The sequence below is a fragment of the Hemiscyllium ocellatum genome, chromosome 33 (genome assembly GCF_020745735.1).
Source record: "Hemiscyllium ocellatum isolate sHemOce1 chromosome 33, sHemOce1.pat.X.cur, whole genome shotgun sequence".
Lineage (NCBI taxonomy): Eukaryota > Metazoa > Chordata > Chondrichthyes > Orectolobiformes > Hemiscylliidae > Hemiscyllium > Hemiscyllium ocellatum.
In genome coordinates this window covers 29,368,597-29,385,302 of record NC_083433.1, presented here as the reverse complement: position 1 = coordinate 29,385,302, position 16,706 = coordinate 29,368,597, and the positions used below count along the sequence as shown (strand labels likewise).

The 16,706-nt window shown below is 42.2% G+C and overlaps 1 protein-coding gene across 2 annotated transcripts in view; it reads right to left on the bottom strand.

Moving 5' to 3' along the window:
• LOC132831249 (NACHT, LRR and PYD domains-containing protein 3-like) overlaps positions 1–16,706 on the bottom strand; it is a 131,243-nt gene that overhangs the window by 20,496 nt on the left and 94,041 nt on the right. For both annotated transcript variants that reach the window (XM_060849263.1, XM_060849264.1), the window contains 2 exons: positions 14,545–14,715; positions 4,292–4,462 (listed from right to left, as the gene is read on the bottom strand). In XM_060849263.1, coding sequence (XP_060705246.1) covers positions 4,292–4,462; positions 14,545–14,715 — 342 coding nt within the window. The remainder of the gene's footprint in view (positions 1–4,291; positions 4,463–14,544; positions 14,716–16,706) is intronic.

The window sequence follows — 16,706 nt, the reverse complement described above, 5'->3', positions numbered from 1 at the left end:
CCCAAATAACTTCCCTGGATCTATTTCCGGGAATATCCTCCCACAGCACAGCTGTAATGCTATCCCTTATCAAAAATGCAACTCTCCCTCCTCTCTTACCTCCCTTTCTATCCTTCCTGTAGTATTTGTATCCTGGAACATTAAGTTGCCAGTCGTGCCCATCCCTGAGCCATGTTTCTGTAATTGCTATGATCCTTAGATTGTGATCCGTAATTCATGATTCCTGCATTAACCCTGCCTGATGCTGTTAGAATTTTATAGATTCCTCTGTTATCTCTCTTCATTCCTTCAGTGAAAATAGCCCTAACCGATCCAATCTCTTTTTATATGTCAGTCTTGGCACCCTGGGAAAAGCCAAATAAGTTTGTGATTTTGAACATACTGCTGAAGCTCCAAGGCAAACTTTCCACTCAACCTCCTGTGGAATCTGGCAGCCTTCTCACCTCCTGATGAAGGGCTTTTGCCCGAAATGTTGATTTTCCTGCTTTTCAGATGCTGCCTGACCTGCTGTGCTTTTCCAGCACCACTCTGATCTAAACTCTGGTCTCCAGCATCTGCAGTCCTCACTTTTGCCTAGCCTTCTGACCTCAATCAAGATGGCCAAATCGGAATTCTAATCCAGTTTGCACGTGTGATCTGAAAACAGGAATTCAGGTTGCCATTATAAAGATTATGTTCTCAGAACAATGAATTCTCCAACCTCAGGAATGAAAAGTAGGGCAGAACTATTTGTTTAGTTTCCTGATTCTCCATAATAAATCCTCCTGGGTGGATCCAAATTGTTTTTGCTAGTCTTTGCCTTTTTACGTACCTTAAAAGATTAATAGCTTTTTTTTTGTTTCTCAGTAGTTTATTTTCATTTTCTATTCTATTTTATGTGTCTTAATCAGTTGATAGATCCTCTTTTGCTGAATCCTAAAATGCTCCTAACGTTAATGTTACAACAATTTTGGCAACTTTATAAACATATTCCTTTGATCTGATTCAATAATTAACTTCACTCTCATGGTGGAAGTGGTTCAAATGAGGCATTCAACAGAGTTTTGGATGATTACTTGGATAGAAAAGGTGTGCATGGATATGGGGAAAAGGCAGGAGATTGGCACTATGTAATAGTGTAGATGGACTGAATGGCCTGCTTCTGCTCATAATAATTCTGCAACTTTTCTAGTCACAAGTACTGCCACATTACCAATCATAATTCTGAGCTTCAAAGGAATGTAACTTTATTGTAAATCTTGCATTAGTTCTTAAAATATTTGCCATTGCCTGTGTATCATCGTAAACTTTACCAGAACAAGAACAAAGAACAATACAACACTGGAATAAGTCTTTTAACCCTCCAAGCCTGTGCCAACATATTTTGCCCTTCCGTACTAAAACTGTTTTCACTTATAGGATCTGTATACTCCCTTCCTATTCATGTATTCGTCCAGGTACTTGTGAATGCCGCTATTGTGTTTGCTCCCACCAACTCCTCTAGCAGCACGTTCCAGACACTTACCATCACTTGTCTGAAAAACCTGCCTCACACATCACTTTTAAACAACCCCACTCACACTTTGAATCTGTGTCTACTAGTAATTGACCCTTCCGCCCTGGGAAAAAAAGCCACTTAATGTCCACTCTATCCATGCCATTCACAATCTTATAAACTTCTTTCAGATCATCCCTCAACCTTCTGCATTTCAGTGAAAACAAACCCAGCCTATTCAACCTTTCTTTATCACAAAAAAATCCCCCATACCAGGCAACATCCTGGTAAATTTTTTCTGTACCCTCTCCAAAGCATCCACATCTTCTGCTAACGTGGTGACAAGAACGGTATGCGATATTCCAAATGTGGCCAAACTAAATTTCTGTAAAGCTGCAGCACAACGTGTACATCCTTAAACTCAATGCCCCTTCCAATGAAGACAAACATGCCATCAGCCTTTTTTACTACCTTATCTACCTACGCTGTCACCTTCGGTGATCTGTGCACCTGCACACCCAGATCCCTCTGCATCTCAATACTCCTAAGGGTTCTGCCATTCACTACATACTTTCCACCCATAGTTGACCTTCCCTAATGCATCACCTTACATTTGTCCAGATTACACTCCATCTACCATTTTTCTGCCCGTGCCTCCAACTGAACTACATCCTGCTGTCTCCTCTGACAATCGTCCTCTCTATCCGCAACTCCACCAATTTTTGTATTGTCTGCAAACGAACTGGATCAGCCACATTTTCCTCCAAATCATTATGTAGATCATGTAGAAGTCCCAGCATGGATCACTGTGGAACATCACTCGTCACAACCCTCCATTCTGAAAAGCATCCTTCCATCGCTACCCTGTCTCCCATCACTAAGCCAGTTCTGTATCCATCTTGCCAGCTTACCCCTAGTACCATGTGACTTTATGTTTTGTACCAGTCTGCCATGAGGGACATTGTCAAAGACTTTACTGAAGTTCATATAGACAACATCAACTGTTTTCCCCTCATCAACCATCTTTGTTGCCTCCTCAAAAAACTTGATCAAGTCAGAGAGGCAGGACTTCACCCGCATAAAACCATGTTGTCTATCGCTAATAAGTCGATTTGCTTCTAAATGTTTATAGATCTTGATCCTGAGAATCTTTTCCAATAATTTCCCTACCAGTCACAGTAGGTCAGTGTGGCATTTTATAAAGTTCTCCTTTTGGAACAAGACCAGCCAGATGTAAAACTTGGAGACAGATTCTCAACAAGGCCTCACACCTACAATTCGGTGTCTGACCTGAGGTTTCATCTTTTGTATTTCTACTTGATTGAAGTTTGGGAAATTAGGCAGATACTAATAAAACCTTTAATTAATTCAGGGCAGTGACTTGAAACAGATTCTGAATTTGCATCTTAATCAATTGAAACTTGCATCTATTTTCTAACAGGGATCTCCAGCAGCTATTTTAGATTTTATAGAATCCCAACAGTATGGAAACAGGCCATTTGGCCCAACAAGTTCACACTGACCCTACAAAGAGTATTCCACCCAGACCTATTCCCCTACCCTGTTATTTTTACATTTCCCCTGACTAGTGCGCCTAACTGACACATCCCTGAATACTATAGGCAATTTAGTGTGGCCAATTCACATAACCTGCACATCTTGGACTGTGGAAGGAAACCAGAGCACCTGGAGGAAACCCACACAGACACAGGGAGAATGTGCCAACTCCATACAGACTGTTGCCTGAGGGTGGATTCAAACCCTGGTCCTTGGGCGCTGCAACACAGCAGTGCTAACCACTGAGCCACCATGCCACCCACTCCACTTACAACAATTGTATGATTCTTTGATCTCTCTGCCTATAAACTCTGCATTGGTGTGTCCTCTCTCACTGCACCTGATGTAGGAATGTGGCACTGAAAGCTTGTGATTTAAAATAAATCTGTTGGACTATAACCTGGTGTTGTGTGATTTTTGACTTTATTCCTTAATGATGAAGTCTAGAATACTGTATGCTTTATTAACACCTTGACTTGTCCAACTATCTTCAATGACTTATGCACATATCCACCCATATTTCTCTCTTCATGCACACTCTTTGGAAGTTACCTTTTATTTAAAACTGTCTCTCACGGTCTTTGTACTAAAGCATAACATCTCAAACTTCTCCACTTCAAAGTTCATCTATCCACATTTGTTGCACAAACTTGCAAAAGTCTTTTTGAAGTTCTAAACAGTTTACCATTCTTCTAAGTTTTGTGTCATTTGCAAACTTTGATACTAACCCCGCACACCAGGATTGAGGTCATATATATATCAGGAAAAGCAAGAATCTCAATATTAACCCTTAGGGAACATAATTTTTTTTTGTCCTTCCAGACTTATTTGCACATCCTCATGAGACAGACTTTCATCCAAGGATCAAGATGTTTTATTCTCACCCCTTGGAACCAAGAACCTCTCTGATGACGTTGGGGAACAGAAACAAATATTCAACATTCCCATTGATTAATTATGTCTTTCCAATTGTCATTCTGGATTGTATCCACACTTCCACTAGGTCCTACTAGAGTTAGTCATGTGTAACAAGTTCTGCAAGGTCAAGTGGGACTCTGTTTCTCTCTCCAGAGATGCTGCCAGACCTGCTGAGTATCTACAGTACTTTGCATTTTATTTCAGATTTCCATGCCTTGAGTACTTTATTTTTGAGTCCATCTTAAAAAAACGATGCTGTTCAAAAATTTAGTCATGTATAATAGAGACGCTTCGAGGAATACTGGTTCAAATATCAAATCATCCAAACAGTAACCAACCCACCTCAACATTTGCAGTTTACAGACATTGTTCTTCAATGCACGGCACAGAATTTTAACTCCAGCATTGCCAAGCTTATTGTGAGTCAGGTTCAGATGAAACAATGCTTTGTTTTGGGCGAGAGCAGAACTCAAGACCTCACAACAATCGCTGCTGATCTGGTTGTGATTAAGACTGGAGCAGAAAGCAAACATTTTCATGTCATTTACAGTGAGATAATTATGAATTCAATTCCTAAAGTATCTATTTTATACAGAATCACATCACTAAAGACACAGATTATTTGTCCTAGATGAATCAATGCTGGTTCTTATGAGACTCTTCCCAGTATAATTTGTAGAATTCCTGTTATTTCTTTCTATCTTCTGTCTTGATATATTTTAACATTAATATGTTAATCCTATTACAAGAAATCCAAAGAGCCCATGGATGTCTTTGTAACTAAGACCATCAGGTCAATTGTCCCTATCCCCACACCGATGAGCTAAGGTGGCCAAATCTCCTCTCTTCTACACTAACAGTATTTATCTTTTCAGATGTTTTTCTCTCCCTTAAAACCTCCTCAACCTTTACCCTTTACCTCAAAACACCAACATTTGCCCCCACTTACTTTGCAAGCTCTTGTGCCCTTTTCAGCTTCCCTTTCCTCTCCAAAGTTATTGAACATGAGACTTCCCAGCTCTGTCTTTCCCAGACCCCATGCTTGAATCCCTCCAATCTAGCTTCTGCCCATATCAAATACTGAAAAAGTTCTCAAAGTCATAAATCATATTTTTTTGTAAATGTGACACATCAGTGCTCTGCTTATCCTGCCTGCAGCCTATTGCATAGTTTATCATAGATCACTGATTCAACAGCCATGCACTATGACTTGTTTTATCTCTCATGACGAGAGTTTCATTTGCAATAGTTTATCTTTCACTCCCACGCTGAAGGATCTATCCTTGGACAATTCCAACATCATTGATAATATAGTGCCACTTTTAATATGTGCATTGACAGTAACTGATCACCTCTTATGATATTGTTCCAATTATGATGCTAAATGAAACTAATCCCTTCTGCCTGTCTTTAATCCATTTCTCTCCATTCCTTGCATATGCATGTACTTATCTAAAAGTCCCTTCAATACCCCTATCATATCTGCCACCACCACCACCCATCACGGTGGGTTCCGAAATCCTACCTCTCTCTGTGTAAAACACCTGACCCTCACATCTCCTTTGAACTTTCCCCTCTCACCTTAAATGTATGCCCTCTTGTATTAGACATTTCAAATCGAGGAACCCTGCCTGTGCATCCCATAATTTTGTAGTTTTCTATTAAGTCTCCCCTCAGCTTCCATTGCTCAAGAGCAAACAAGTGTTTTTCTAGCCTCTCCTTATAGCTCATACCCTCTAATCCAGGCAGCATCCTGGTAAACCTCTTCTGCACCCTCTCCAAAGCCTCCACATCCTTCCTGTAATGTGGCAACCAAAATCTAAGTGTGGTCTCGCCAAAGTTTTATAAAGCTGCAACATGAGATCCTGACTCTTGTACTCAACTCCCCAGCCAGTTAGGGCAAGCATGCCACACACCTTCTCTACCACCCTATCTACTTGATTGGTTACTTTCAGGGAGCTGTGGACTAACCATATGTGTGTGTGTGAATCACAAACAGCAGAGGTCCAGAGGTCCCAGTATGGATCCCTGCAGAACACCACTAGTCACAGAAAACATAACTGAAAACACAGCCTGAAAAACACCCTCCCACCATTACCTTCTGTCTTCTATGAGCAAGCTAATTCTGAATTCACGTGGCCATGGATCCCATGCATCTTAACCTTCTGGAAGAGCCTTTCATGTGACATATTGTCAAAAGCCTTTCTAAAATCCATGTAGACAAACATCAACTGCTCTATCGTCATCGATCCCCTTTATGACCTCCTTGAAAAATTCAATCAAGTTAGTATGACCTGACCTGCACAAAACCATGCTGACTGTCCCTAATTAGGTCATGTGTTTCCAAATGTACGTAAATCCTATCCCAAAGAATTCACTTCAATGGCTTCCCAATCACTGATGTGAGACTCACCGTGTATAGCTTTCTGGATTATCCCTATTTGCCTTCTCGAACAGAGGAATGACATTAGGTACTCGCTGGTCCTCTGGGACCTCTCTAGTGGCTAATGAGGATACAAAGATCTTGGTCAAGGTCCCAGCAGTCTCCTGGCTTGCCTCTCTCAGTAACTGAGGTACATACAATCGGGCTCTGGGTACTTAATGTTCTTCAAGAGATCCAACACCACTTCTTTCTTAATCTTAAATGCCCTAGCTTATTAGCATGCTCCATTCTAATCTCACGAACCTCCATATTTTTCTCCTGGATGAATACTGATGCAAGATACTGATTTAGGATCTCACCCACAACTTCTGCTCCCAAGCACAAGCTCCCTCCTTTATCCCTGAATGGTTGTACCTTCTCCCTAGTTATCCTCTTGTCTTTAATGTATCTATAGAATGGATTGGGATTCTCTTTAAACCCACTTGCCAAGGCCACTTCATGGCCCCTTCCTGCTCTCTTAATTCCCTGCTGGAACACTTTCAAGTTTTCCTTATATTCTTTTTAATGTCTGATTTTAGCTTCCTAAACCTTTCATATGCTTCTTTCTCCCTTTTGACTGAATTCACAACCTCACTCATTAGATTAGATTGGATTACATACAGTATGGAAACAGGCCCTTCAGCCCAATAAGTCCACACCGACCCGCCGAAGCATATACCATCCAGACCCATACTGCTACATTTACCCCTTCACCTAACACTATGGGCAATTTAGCATGGCCAAGTCACCTAACCTGCACATTTTTGGATTGTGGGAGAAAACCGGAGCACCCGGAGGAAATCCACGCAGACACGGGGGGAATGTGCAAACTCCACACAGAGAGTCGCCTGAGGCGGGAATTGAACCCGGGTCTCTGGCGCTGTGAGGCAGCAGTGCTAACCACTCGGCCACCGTGCTGCCCACACTCTGCCACCGTGCCGCCCATTATCCAAGGGCTCCTTACCTTGTTATCCTTGTCCTTCATTCTTACAGGAACATGCTGTTCTTGAACTCTCCCCCGCAGGTCATTAAACAGTGCCCACATGTAAAATGTTGACTTGCCTGATAACAGCTCCTTAGCTCTGCCCAATACTGATGTAATTTGCCCTCTCCCAGTTTAGTACCTTCCTGCAATGACCTGACTTTTCCTTGTTCATAGCTGTCTCAAAACGTAAGGAGTTGTGATCGCTGTTTCCAAAATGCTCTCCCACTGATAGGTCAATCACCTAACCAGGCTCATTAGCCAATACAAGGTCCAATCTGGCCCATCCCGTAGTTGGCTTATCCACAGACTGTTTCAAGAAACCTTCTGAGATGCACACAAATTCCACCCCATTTAAGCTTCTTGCTCACAGGGAGTCCCAGTCAATATTGAGGAAGTTAAAGTCACCCTTCCTTAGTCTATCTACATATTTGTTCCTCAATGTCTCAGTGGTTGTTAAGGGGGGCCTATAGTATAATCCTATCAGAGAGATTGCACCCATCTTATTTTTGAGGTCCACCCATATTGCCTCAGTGGATGAGCCCTCCAGCATTTCCTCTCTGAGTGCAGATGTGACATTCTGCCTAATTAGTAATGCGACTCCTCCACCTTTTTTACCTTCCTCTCTATCTTGTGTAAAATAACGAAACCCTGGAATATTGAGCAGCCAATCCTGTACTTCTCTGAACAAAGTCCCTGTAATGGTCACAATATCATAGTCCCATTTACTGATCCAAGCTTTAAGCTCATTCCTTTGTAATCATTATATTATTAGAATGTTTCTTGGACATTCAGACCTAGATAAGCAAAACTTTACTCCACCTAAGTATTAGAAAGATAAAAGCCATGATGTGAGGTTCAAGAGGTTCCTTCAAGACGTTCCATCCTCTCCCTGGCCATTGTCTGAAACTGAACCAGTCACCCTTTTTCTCATTTGCAACTTCTCCTCTAGCTCTCACATTTGCAGATATGGTTCTGTCATCCTTGACCCCAAGATAAGTTGCTGATCACATTGATCATTGATTCTCCCACCTATTGTATTTGGAAAGGCAAGGACTGATTCGGGATAGTCAACATGGCTTTGTGCATGGGAAATCATGTCTCACAAACTTGATTGAGTTTTTTGAAGAAGTAACAAAGAGAATTGATGAGGGCAGAGCAGTAGATGTGATCTAATGGACTTCACTAAGGCGTTCGACAAGGTTCCCCATGGGAGACTGATTAGCAAGGTTAGATCTCATGGAATACAGGGAGAACTAGCCATTTGGATACAGAACTGGCTCAAAGGTAGAAGACAGAGGGTGGTGGTGGAGGGTTTTTTTCAGACGGGAGGCCTGTGACCAGTGGAGTGCCACAAGGATCGGTGCTGGGCCCTCTACTTTTTGTCATTTACATAAATGATTTGGATGCAAGCATACGAGGTACAGTTAGTAAGTTTGCAGATGACACCAAAATTGGAGGTGTAGTGGACAGCGAAGAGGGTTACCTCAGATTACAACAGGATCTGGACCAGATGGGCCAATGGGCTGAGAAGTGGCAGATGGAGTTTAATTCAGATAAATACAAGGTGCTGCATATTGGGAAAACAAACCTTAGCAGGACTTAATGGCAAGGTCCTCAGGAGTGTTGCTGAACAAAGAGACCTTGGAGTGCAGGTTCATAGCTCCTTGAAAATGGAGTTGCAGGTAGATAGGATAGTGAAGAAGGCGTTTGGTATGCTTTCTTTTATTGGTCGGAGTATTGAGTACAGGAGTTGGGAGGTCATATTGGGGCTGTACAGGACATTGGTTAGGCCACTGTTGGGATATTGTGTGCAATTCTGGTCTCCTTCCTATCGGAAAGATGTTGTGAAACTTGAAAGGGTTCAGAAAAGATTTACAAGGATGTTGCCAGGGTTGCAGGATCTGAGCTGAACAAGATGGGGCTGTTTTCCCTGGAACGTCGGAGGCTGAGGGGTGACCTTATAGAAGTTTACAAAATTATGAGGGGCATGGATAGGATAAATATTCAAAGTCTTTTCCCTAGGGCCAGGGAGTCCAGAACTAGAGGGCATAGGTTTAGGGTGAGAGGGGAAAGATATAAAAGAGACCTAAGGGGCAACTTTTTCATGCAGAGAGTAGTACATGTATGGAATGAGCTGCCACAGGCTGGTACAATTTCAACATTTAAGAGGCATTTGGATGGGTACATGAATAGGAAGGTTTGGAGAGATATGGGCCGGACGCTGGCAGGTGGGACTAGATTGGGTTGGGATATCTGGTCGGCATGGATGGGTTGGACCAAAGGGTCTGTTTCCATGCTATACATCTCTATGACTCTATTTCCATTTTCCATTGCCCAACTTCCCCCATTATATCTATCATTGAAGCCTTCATTTTTTTTTGTTACCTCTTGGCTGAATATTCCAATGATCTCCCATATTCAAACATGTGTAAACTTGAGGTCATTAATAACTTTGCTTCCCTGATGCTGTCTCTTTTAACTTTCACTGCTGTGCTCACTGACTAACATTGGCTCCACTTCAAACTGCACCTTCATTTTAAAATTCCTTTGCTTGTTTTTAAATCCCTCCATATCCTCATCTATCTCTGTCATCCCCTCCAGCACAACAATTTCTGCTCTCTAATTCTGGCCTCTTGAACACTCCTGTTTAATCACTCCAACCTTGACTCAGCCTAAACTGTGAAATTCCCAATATGAATGTTTCCGATTCTCTGCTTCTATTTGTTGCTCTAAGCTACTCCTTCTGACGCATTTTTCTTCAAACTTAAGACATACAGCCAATTACTGCCTTATGTGGCTCAGGGCTAAATTTTATAAGGTCCTCAACAATGTGGATTTTAATAAGAAATCTGGGGAAATGACTTGACAACTTGGGCAAGGTATTTTCTTACATTAGGAACAACACATAGAATCCCTACAGTGTGGAAGCAGGCCATATGGCTCATTGAGTCCACATTAACCCTCCAAAGAACATCTCACCCAGACCTACACTCCCATCCCCCCAACCTTATCCTTGTAGCTCTACATGTCCTGTGGCTAACTCACCTAACCTGCACATCTTCAGATTGTAGGAGGAAACTGGAGCACCCAGAAAAAAAGCCACACAGACATTGGGAGAACATGCAAATAGTTACCCAAGGCCTGAATCAAATCGAGGTCTCTAGTGCTGTGAGCTAGCAGTGCTAAAAACAGAGCCACCGTGCCACCCCCAACTCATTGTATTTTCACATCGAGTTCCGAATGTCAAAATGTGATTCATGGTAGGAGGTGGTGAGATGACTGTTAAATGAGATTATTCATTCTTAACAAGTTCATTAATTGCAAATCCCAACTCTTTAATAGGAAGTTTCCTATTCTACCACCTGAAGAGCAAAGAACACATGAACAAGCCCTTCAGTCCTCCAAGATAATACTGACACATGATGCCTTTACAAACTAAAATCCTTTTGCATTTATGCAGTCCATTTCCCTCTGGTCCCTGCCTATTCATGTATCTGTCAAGGTGCCATTTAAATGTTGTTATTATATCTGCTTCTACCACCTCCTGTGGCACTGCATTCCACACACTTACCACTCTCTGTGTAAAAACCTTGCTTCTCATATCTCTTTTAAACTTTACTCCTTTTACCTGTAAGCCTGTGTCCCCTAGTAATTGACATTTCTACCCTGAAAAAAAGACTGTGACTATCCTCACCTCTCATAATTTTAGAAACTTCCATCAGGTCACCCCTCAGCCTCCAATATTGTGAAAACAGTTCAACTTTGTCCAATCTATTGTCATAACTAACATCCTCCAAACCAGGTAACATCATGGTAAACTCTTTCTGTACCCTCTCCAGAGCCTTCACATCCTTCTGGCAGAGTGGCACCCAGAACTGTACACAATATTCCAAATGTTGCCTATCTAAATTTCCGTACAGATGCAACATGACTAGCCAATTTTTATTACTCTGAGCCCTGATAGATGAAGGCAAACATGTCACCTGTCTTCTTGACCACTTGTGTTGCCACTTTCAGGAAACTATGAATCTGCCACAGGATGTGGATGTGGCTACATCCAGAAGATCCCCCAGTCTCCATGGACACTGGCAACCAACACCTGCCAGCCTCCTCACTCCTCGCACAAGAAACATAGAAAATAGGTGAAGGAATAGGCCATTTGACCCTTCCAACCTGCACCACCATGCAATACGATCATGCAGTTTCAATATCCCACTCCCACTTTCTCTCCATACCCCATGATCCCTTTAGCACAAGCGACCCATCCAGCTCCCTTTTGAATATATCTAATGAATGAACCCAACAGCCTCTTGTAGGCGGGAATTCCACAGGTTCACAACTCTGAGTGAAGAAATCTTTCCTCATCTCAGTCCTGAATGGCTTAGCCCTTATTCTTAGACTGTGACCCCCTGGTTCTGGACTCCCCCAACACTGGGAACTTTCTTCCTGCATCCAGCCTGTCCAGCCCCATCAGGATTTTATTTCTGTGAGATCACCCCCATCATTCTTCTAAATTCCAGTGTGTACAAGCTTAATCAATCCAGTCTTTCCTCATTTGTCAGTCCTGTCATCCCGGGAATCAGTCTGGTGAACCTTCGCTGGGGTCCCTCAAAAACAAGAATATCCCTCCTTAGACTAGGAGACCAAAATTACAGACAATACTCCTGAAGAAGGGCTCATGCGCGAAACATCAATTCTCCTGCTCCTTGGATGTTGCCTGACCTGCTGCGCTTTTCCAGCAACACATTTTCAGCTCTGATCTCCAGTATCTGCAGTCCTCACTTTCTCCTCAAGGTGTGGCCTCACTAAGGCCCTGTATAACTGCAGCAAGACATCCTTACTCAAACCTCTTCCTATGGAGGAGAGCATGCCATTAGCTTTCCTTACTGCCTGATGCACCTGCATGCCAACCTTCAGCGGGGTTCCACCAGTTCTCACTGAACCTCATCTTTTCCTAAACTGCCAGCATTCAGATAATAATCTGCCTTCCTGTTTTTGGACAGCCTCACACTTATTCGCATTATATTGCATTTGCCAAGTATTTGCCCAATCTGCCAGCCTATCCAAGACACCCTGCAGCCTCTAAGCATCCTCCTCATAGCACACAATGTCACCCTGCTAAGTGTCATCTGCAAATTTGGAGATATTGCATTCAATTCCTTCATCGAAATCATTAATGCACATTGTGAACAGCTGGGATCCCAACAGGAACCCTACGGTTCCCCATTCACCACTCCCTGCCATTCTGAAAAGGGACCGATCCACTTATAGTCCATTTCTGCATTTAAATGCTGGACCTTGGCAACCATCAATGCAATGATACTACAAGGATACCTTAAACACAGGGACAAGCACTCACTTCATCCATTGGATCAGAATGCATAATAGAGCTGCTCATTTGCTCTCATAGCACTCATTCACTTTGTGACCCTACCTGCTCACAGCATCCCTGCCATTCCTTGGCTTTTAATGCTTTGCCCCTCAGCCAGAGCTCACAATATTTCTGCATAGCTTTGTCATTTGGCATAGACATAGTCAGGAAGTTTGTCATGGTTGACAGACAGCCTCAGAGAGAGACCGTTCAGTCAGTGTGTCCCGCCACAGTAAGTCAAGCGACTCCAGGACATCCAGGGGCTTGGACATGCTCAGTCAACTACTCAGGGTCGTCAGGATCCTTTCATTAAAGGGGGTGAGGAGCCCAATCATCGACAGCCCAGCATCTGTTTTGCCTCTTTCTGCTCTAGTGTGATCTGCTACTGGAGAGAGAAGGAGAACTTAAAGGAGATGAAAGTAGCTGGCATAACTGTTCTTGCTGGTGTAGGTGAGGGAAAAGTGGTAAAGTGCCTTGAGAGTGTGAATAGTCAGCGCAAAGGCCATACAGGGTTTTTCTTGTGGGTGTCTGTGAGAACAAGTGAGGGAACATTCTGAATGCAATAGTGAGAATGGTAGAGCATGACATTTGGTGGAAGATGGGCACAGTAGCAAAAACAGAGTGTGAGGTAGCAGACACTTACACAGGTGAAGTGGAGAAAGTTTCTTTCACTGTTGGGCATTCCTCCAGATTGGTAAGGCAGCAATGGCTGGGCCTACAACTTGGATCAGGCTGGCACAATCTAATGGTATCCTCTGTCAGGCCTTGGGGAAGAGAATATCACTGCTCTGCACCATCACACCCACCAGAACCTCCAGGTTCCTGCCAATCTTCTCCTGACTACCACATTTGGAACAAATGTCAGGGACCATGCAGGCAACTATGGACTAACAGTGCTTGTCCAAATGCACAATGGTCTTTTAAAGATTGGGGAGGCATCAGGCATACTTGCTATTCTGGAATATCCCAGCTTTGGCATGTTCTTCTGGGTAGAGTGGTAAAATTGGGTTAGCATTGGGAGAGAGTGATGTCATAGATAGACAATCATATGAGTTTGGGACAATCGCACTAGGCCTTGCCAACAGAAACTACCCTGAAACACAATAGAATTGACACTCTTGACTAAAATCTATTAAGATTCAGCCCCAGGGTTTAGTTTTATTTTATATTACTCCTGTGAAAACCCAGATGGTGCGATATAAATATAAGTTGCTGTTAGCTTCAAATATTTCTTATCATGTCAATTTCCACATTCTAAGCCACTTTTCTGGATAACAAGGTTTCTGCTAAAAGCCTTATTGGATTTATTAGCTGTTGACCTAAGTGATAGCCCCAAATCTCTGGGTTCCCTATGACAGGAAATGGTTTCCAAGTTTACACTTTCAAATAATCTCTTGTCCTCATAAAAATCTTTATCAGGTCTGCACTCACCCCTTATTCAGACACATTATACATCACCTTCCCCATTTTATTTTTGCCAGTTACTTTAGTTCTTTTTCCTCTGGCCCAATATCCAGTTAAATTACTTTCTTGAGTAAGGAAATATAGCATGTTCAATCTTTCCTGACAGTGATAGGCTGTCAGTTATAGTGTCAACATTGTAAAATGTCTTTTACACTTACTCGATCCCATCATAATAACATAGAGGTCTGACTATGTTCCAAATGTCATCTAATCATGATTCTGTACAAGTTTAATATTACTCATTTGCTGTTAAATCATATCTCTCTCAGAATGAATACCAATGGTTGGAACAGTTGTAATCTGTGTTTCAAAGATGCTGTGCTATGTTATAATGAACATATTTGGTCACTCACTGCAGTATTTGGAGTTTACACTCTGGCTTCTTCAACGCATTGCATAGTGCCATCATCTCCATGTCTTTCAGTTGGTTGCGACTCAAATTCAACTCCACTAGACTCTGATTTGTTGACAACCCAGATGCCAGTTCCTCACAACAATGAACGTCGAGATCATTGCTAATCAGTCTAGGAATGAAAGGGAATGATGAATTGGCATATAAACTAAATGACAAAACAGGACAGTCAGCATTATTGGGTTTTCTTAACAGTGATGGGTCTGTCACACACGAAAGCAACAAAAATCAGTAGGATCGCATTTAGCTCTATAACCTTCTTAGAATCTGGTCATGCTGACAGTGAGGCTTTTTCCATTGTCTTTAAATGTGAAAGAGGATTGGACAGAGTTTGAACAGATCAAGTGAACGAACGGTTAGTTGGTTCCATCTTTCAGTCACTCTACCTTATAAATGCCACATCTAGAATATTCAAAGTTTGGGAGAAGATTTGTAGCTTGGGTATGCATTGTTGTGGTTCTGTTCGCAGAGCTGGGCATTTGTGTTGCATACGTTTCGTCCCCTGTCTAGGTGACATCCTCAGTGCTTGGGAGCCTCCTGTAAAGTGCTTCTGTGATGTTTCCTCCAGCATACAGATACAAATACAGATACAAATCACAATAAATGCCAGAGGAAACATCACAGAAGCCCTTCACAGGAGGTTCCCAAGCACTGAGGATGTCACCTAGACAGGGGACGAAACGTCTGCAACACAAATTCCCAACTCAGCGAACAGAACCACAACAACATCTAGAATAAAAAGGGTGACCAATATGTTAATTAAGCAATGATTTAGATTAGCAAAGCAATGAGATCAATTTCACACAGCAGTTAATAAAAGTATAGGATTATGGGGCAAACACCATTAGGAAAATGGTGACTATTACATCTACATTGCATTTCTCACAAAGAAACACATTAGAAAATGCTTCATAGAGGAATAAAACAGATATTGAACTTTTACAGAGGAACAAAGTGATGTGAGTGAAAGAGTCATTGAAAGGATCATCTGAGAAGGTCTTTGAAGATGAATTAAAAGGAAGAGAAGTGGAAAGCTTTGACTGTACCAATGCTCACAATTCTGACTTCTACCCTTCCCCTCCCTCACAGAACCTTTTTCTCAAGGACAACTGGGAGCAGGAAAAAATGGCTCCCCTTTTTCCTTATTTTTCACCCTGCTAACCTCTGTATTTAATGCAACTTCCTCTGCTATTTCCTTTAACTCTAGCATGAAGCTACAACCAACACACCTTACATACTCCTTTTATTATGCCAGAGGAACTGATTCTTTGGTGCTAACTGGGCTCCACTCTTCAGTTACCCATAAAAGTAGGTACCCATTTCCATGCAACCTTTCTATACCAGCACAAGAGATCAATACTTACCCTTCTGTCTCTTTCTTTCTCACAGCCCAAAGCCTCAAGCAGATGTTAAGTGTCGAGATTGAGGGAAGGCCAATTTCAATAGCATTAGACAGGGTCTGGCAAACATAGACTTGAGCCAGCTACTTGCAGGTACGTCTGCATTTGGCAAGTAGGCATTTGCTAAATGAAGTACAGTGAGAATTCAGAGCCAACATGTTCATCACAGGATGAGGGCATCACTGGCTAGGCAAGCATTTATTGCCCATCCCTAATTGCCCAGAGGGTAGTTAAGACTTAACCATATTGCTGTGGATCTGGAGTCACATGTAGGTACAGAATGATAGTTTACTTCCTTAAAGGACATTAGTGAGCCAGATGGGTTTTTCCAATCAACAATGGATTCCTGGTCATTATTAGATTCTTAATTCCAGACTCCTCTTGTATTGAATTGAAATGTCACTATTTACCCTGGCAGGATTCAAACTCTTGTCCCCTGACATTCCCAGGATCTCTGGATTAAACAGTCAGTGATAATACCACAAACCATTGCCTCCCCAAGAGTTTACTCAAAATTTGCTCAATTTAGTCAACTGTATTAGGTACTCAAGATGTGGTCTCTTTTACTCTGGGGAAACAACATGCAGACTGAGTGACTGTTTTACAAAACATCACTATTCAGTCTGCAAGAATGATCCTGAATGTCCAATTAGCTATCAATCTAATTTGACAGCATGCTCCTACTCTGACATTTTTAAAATAC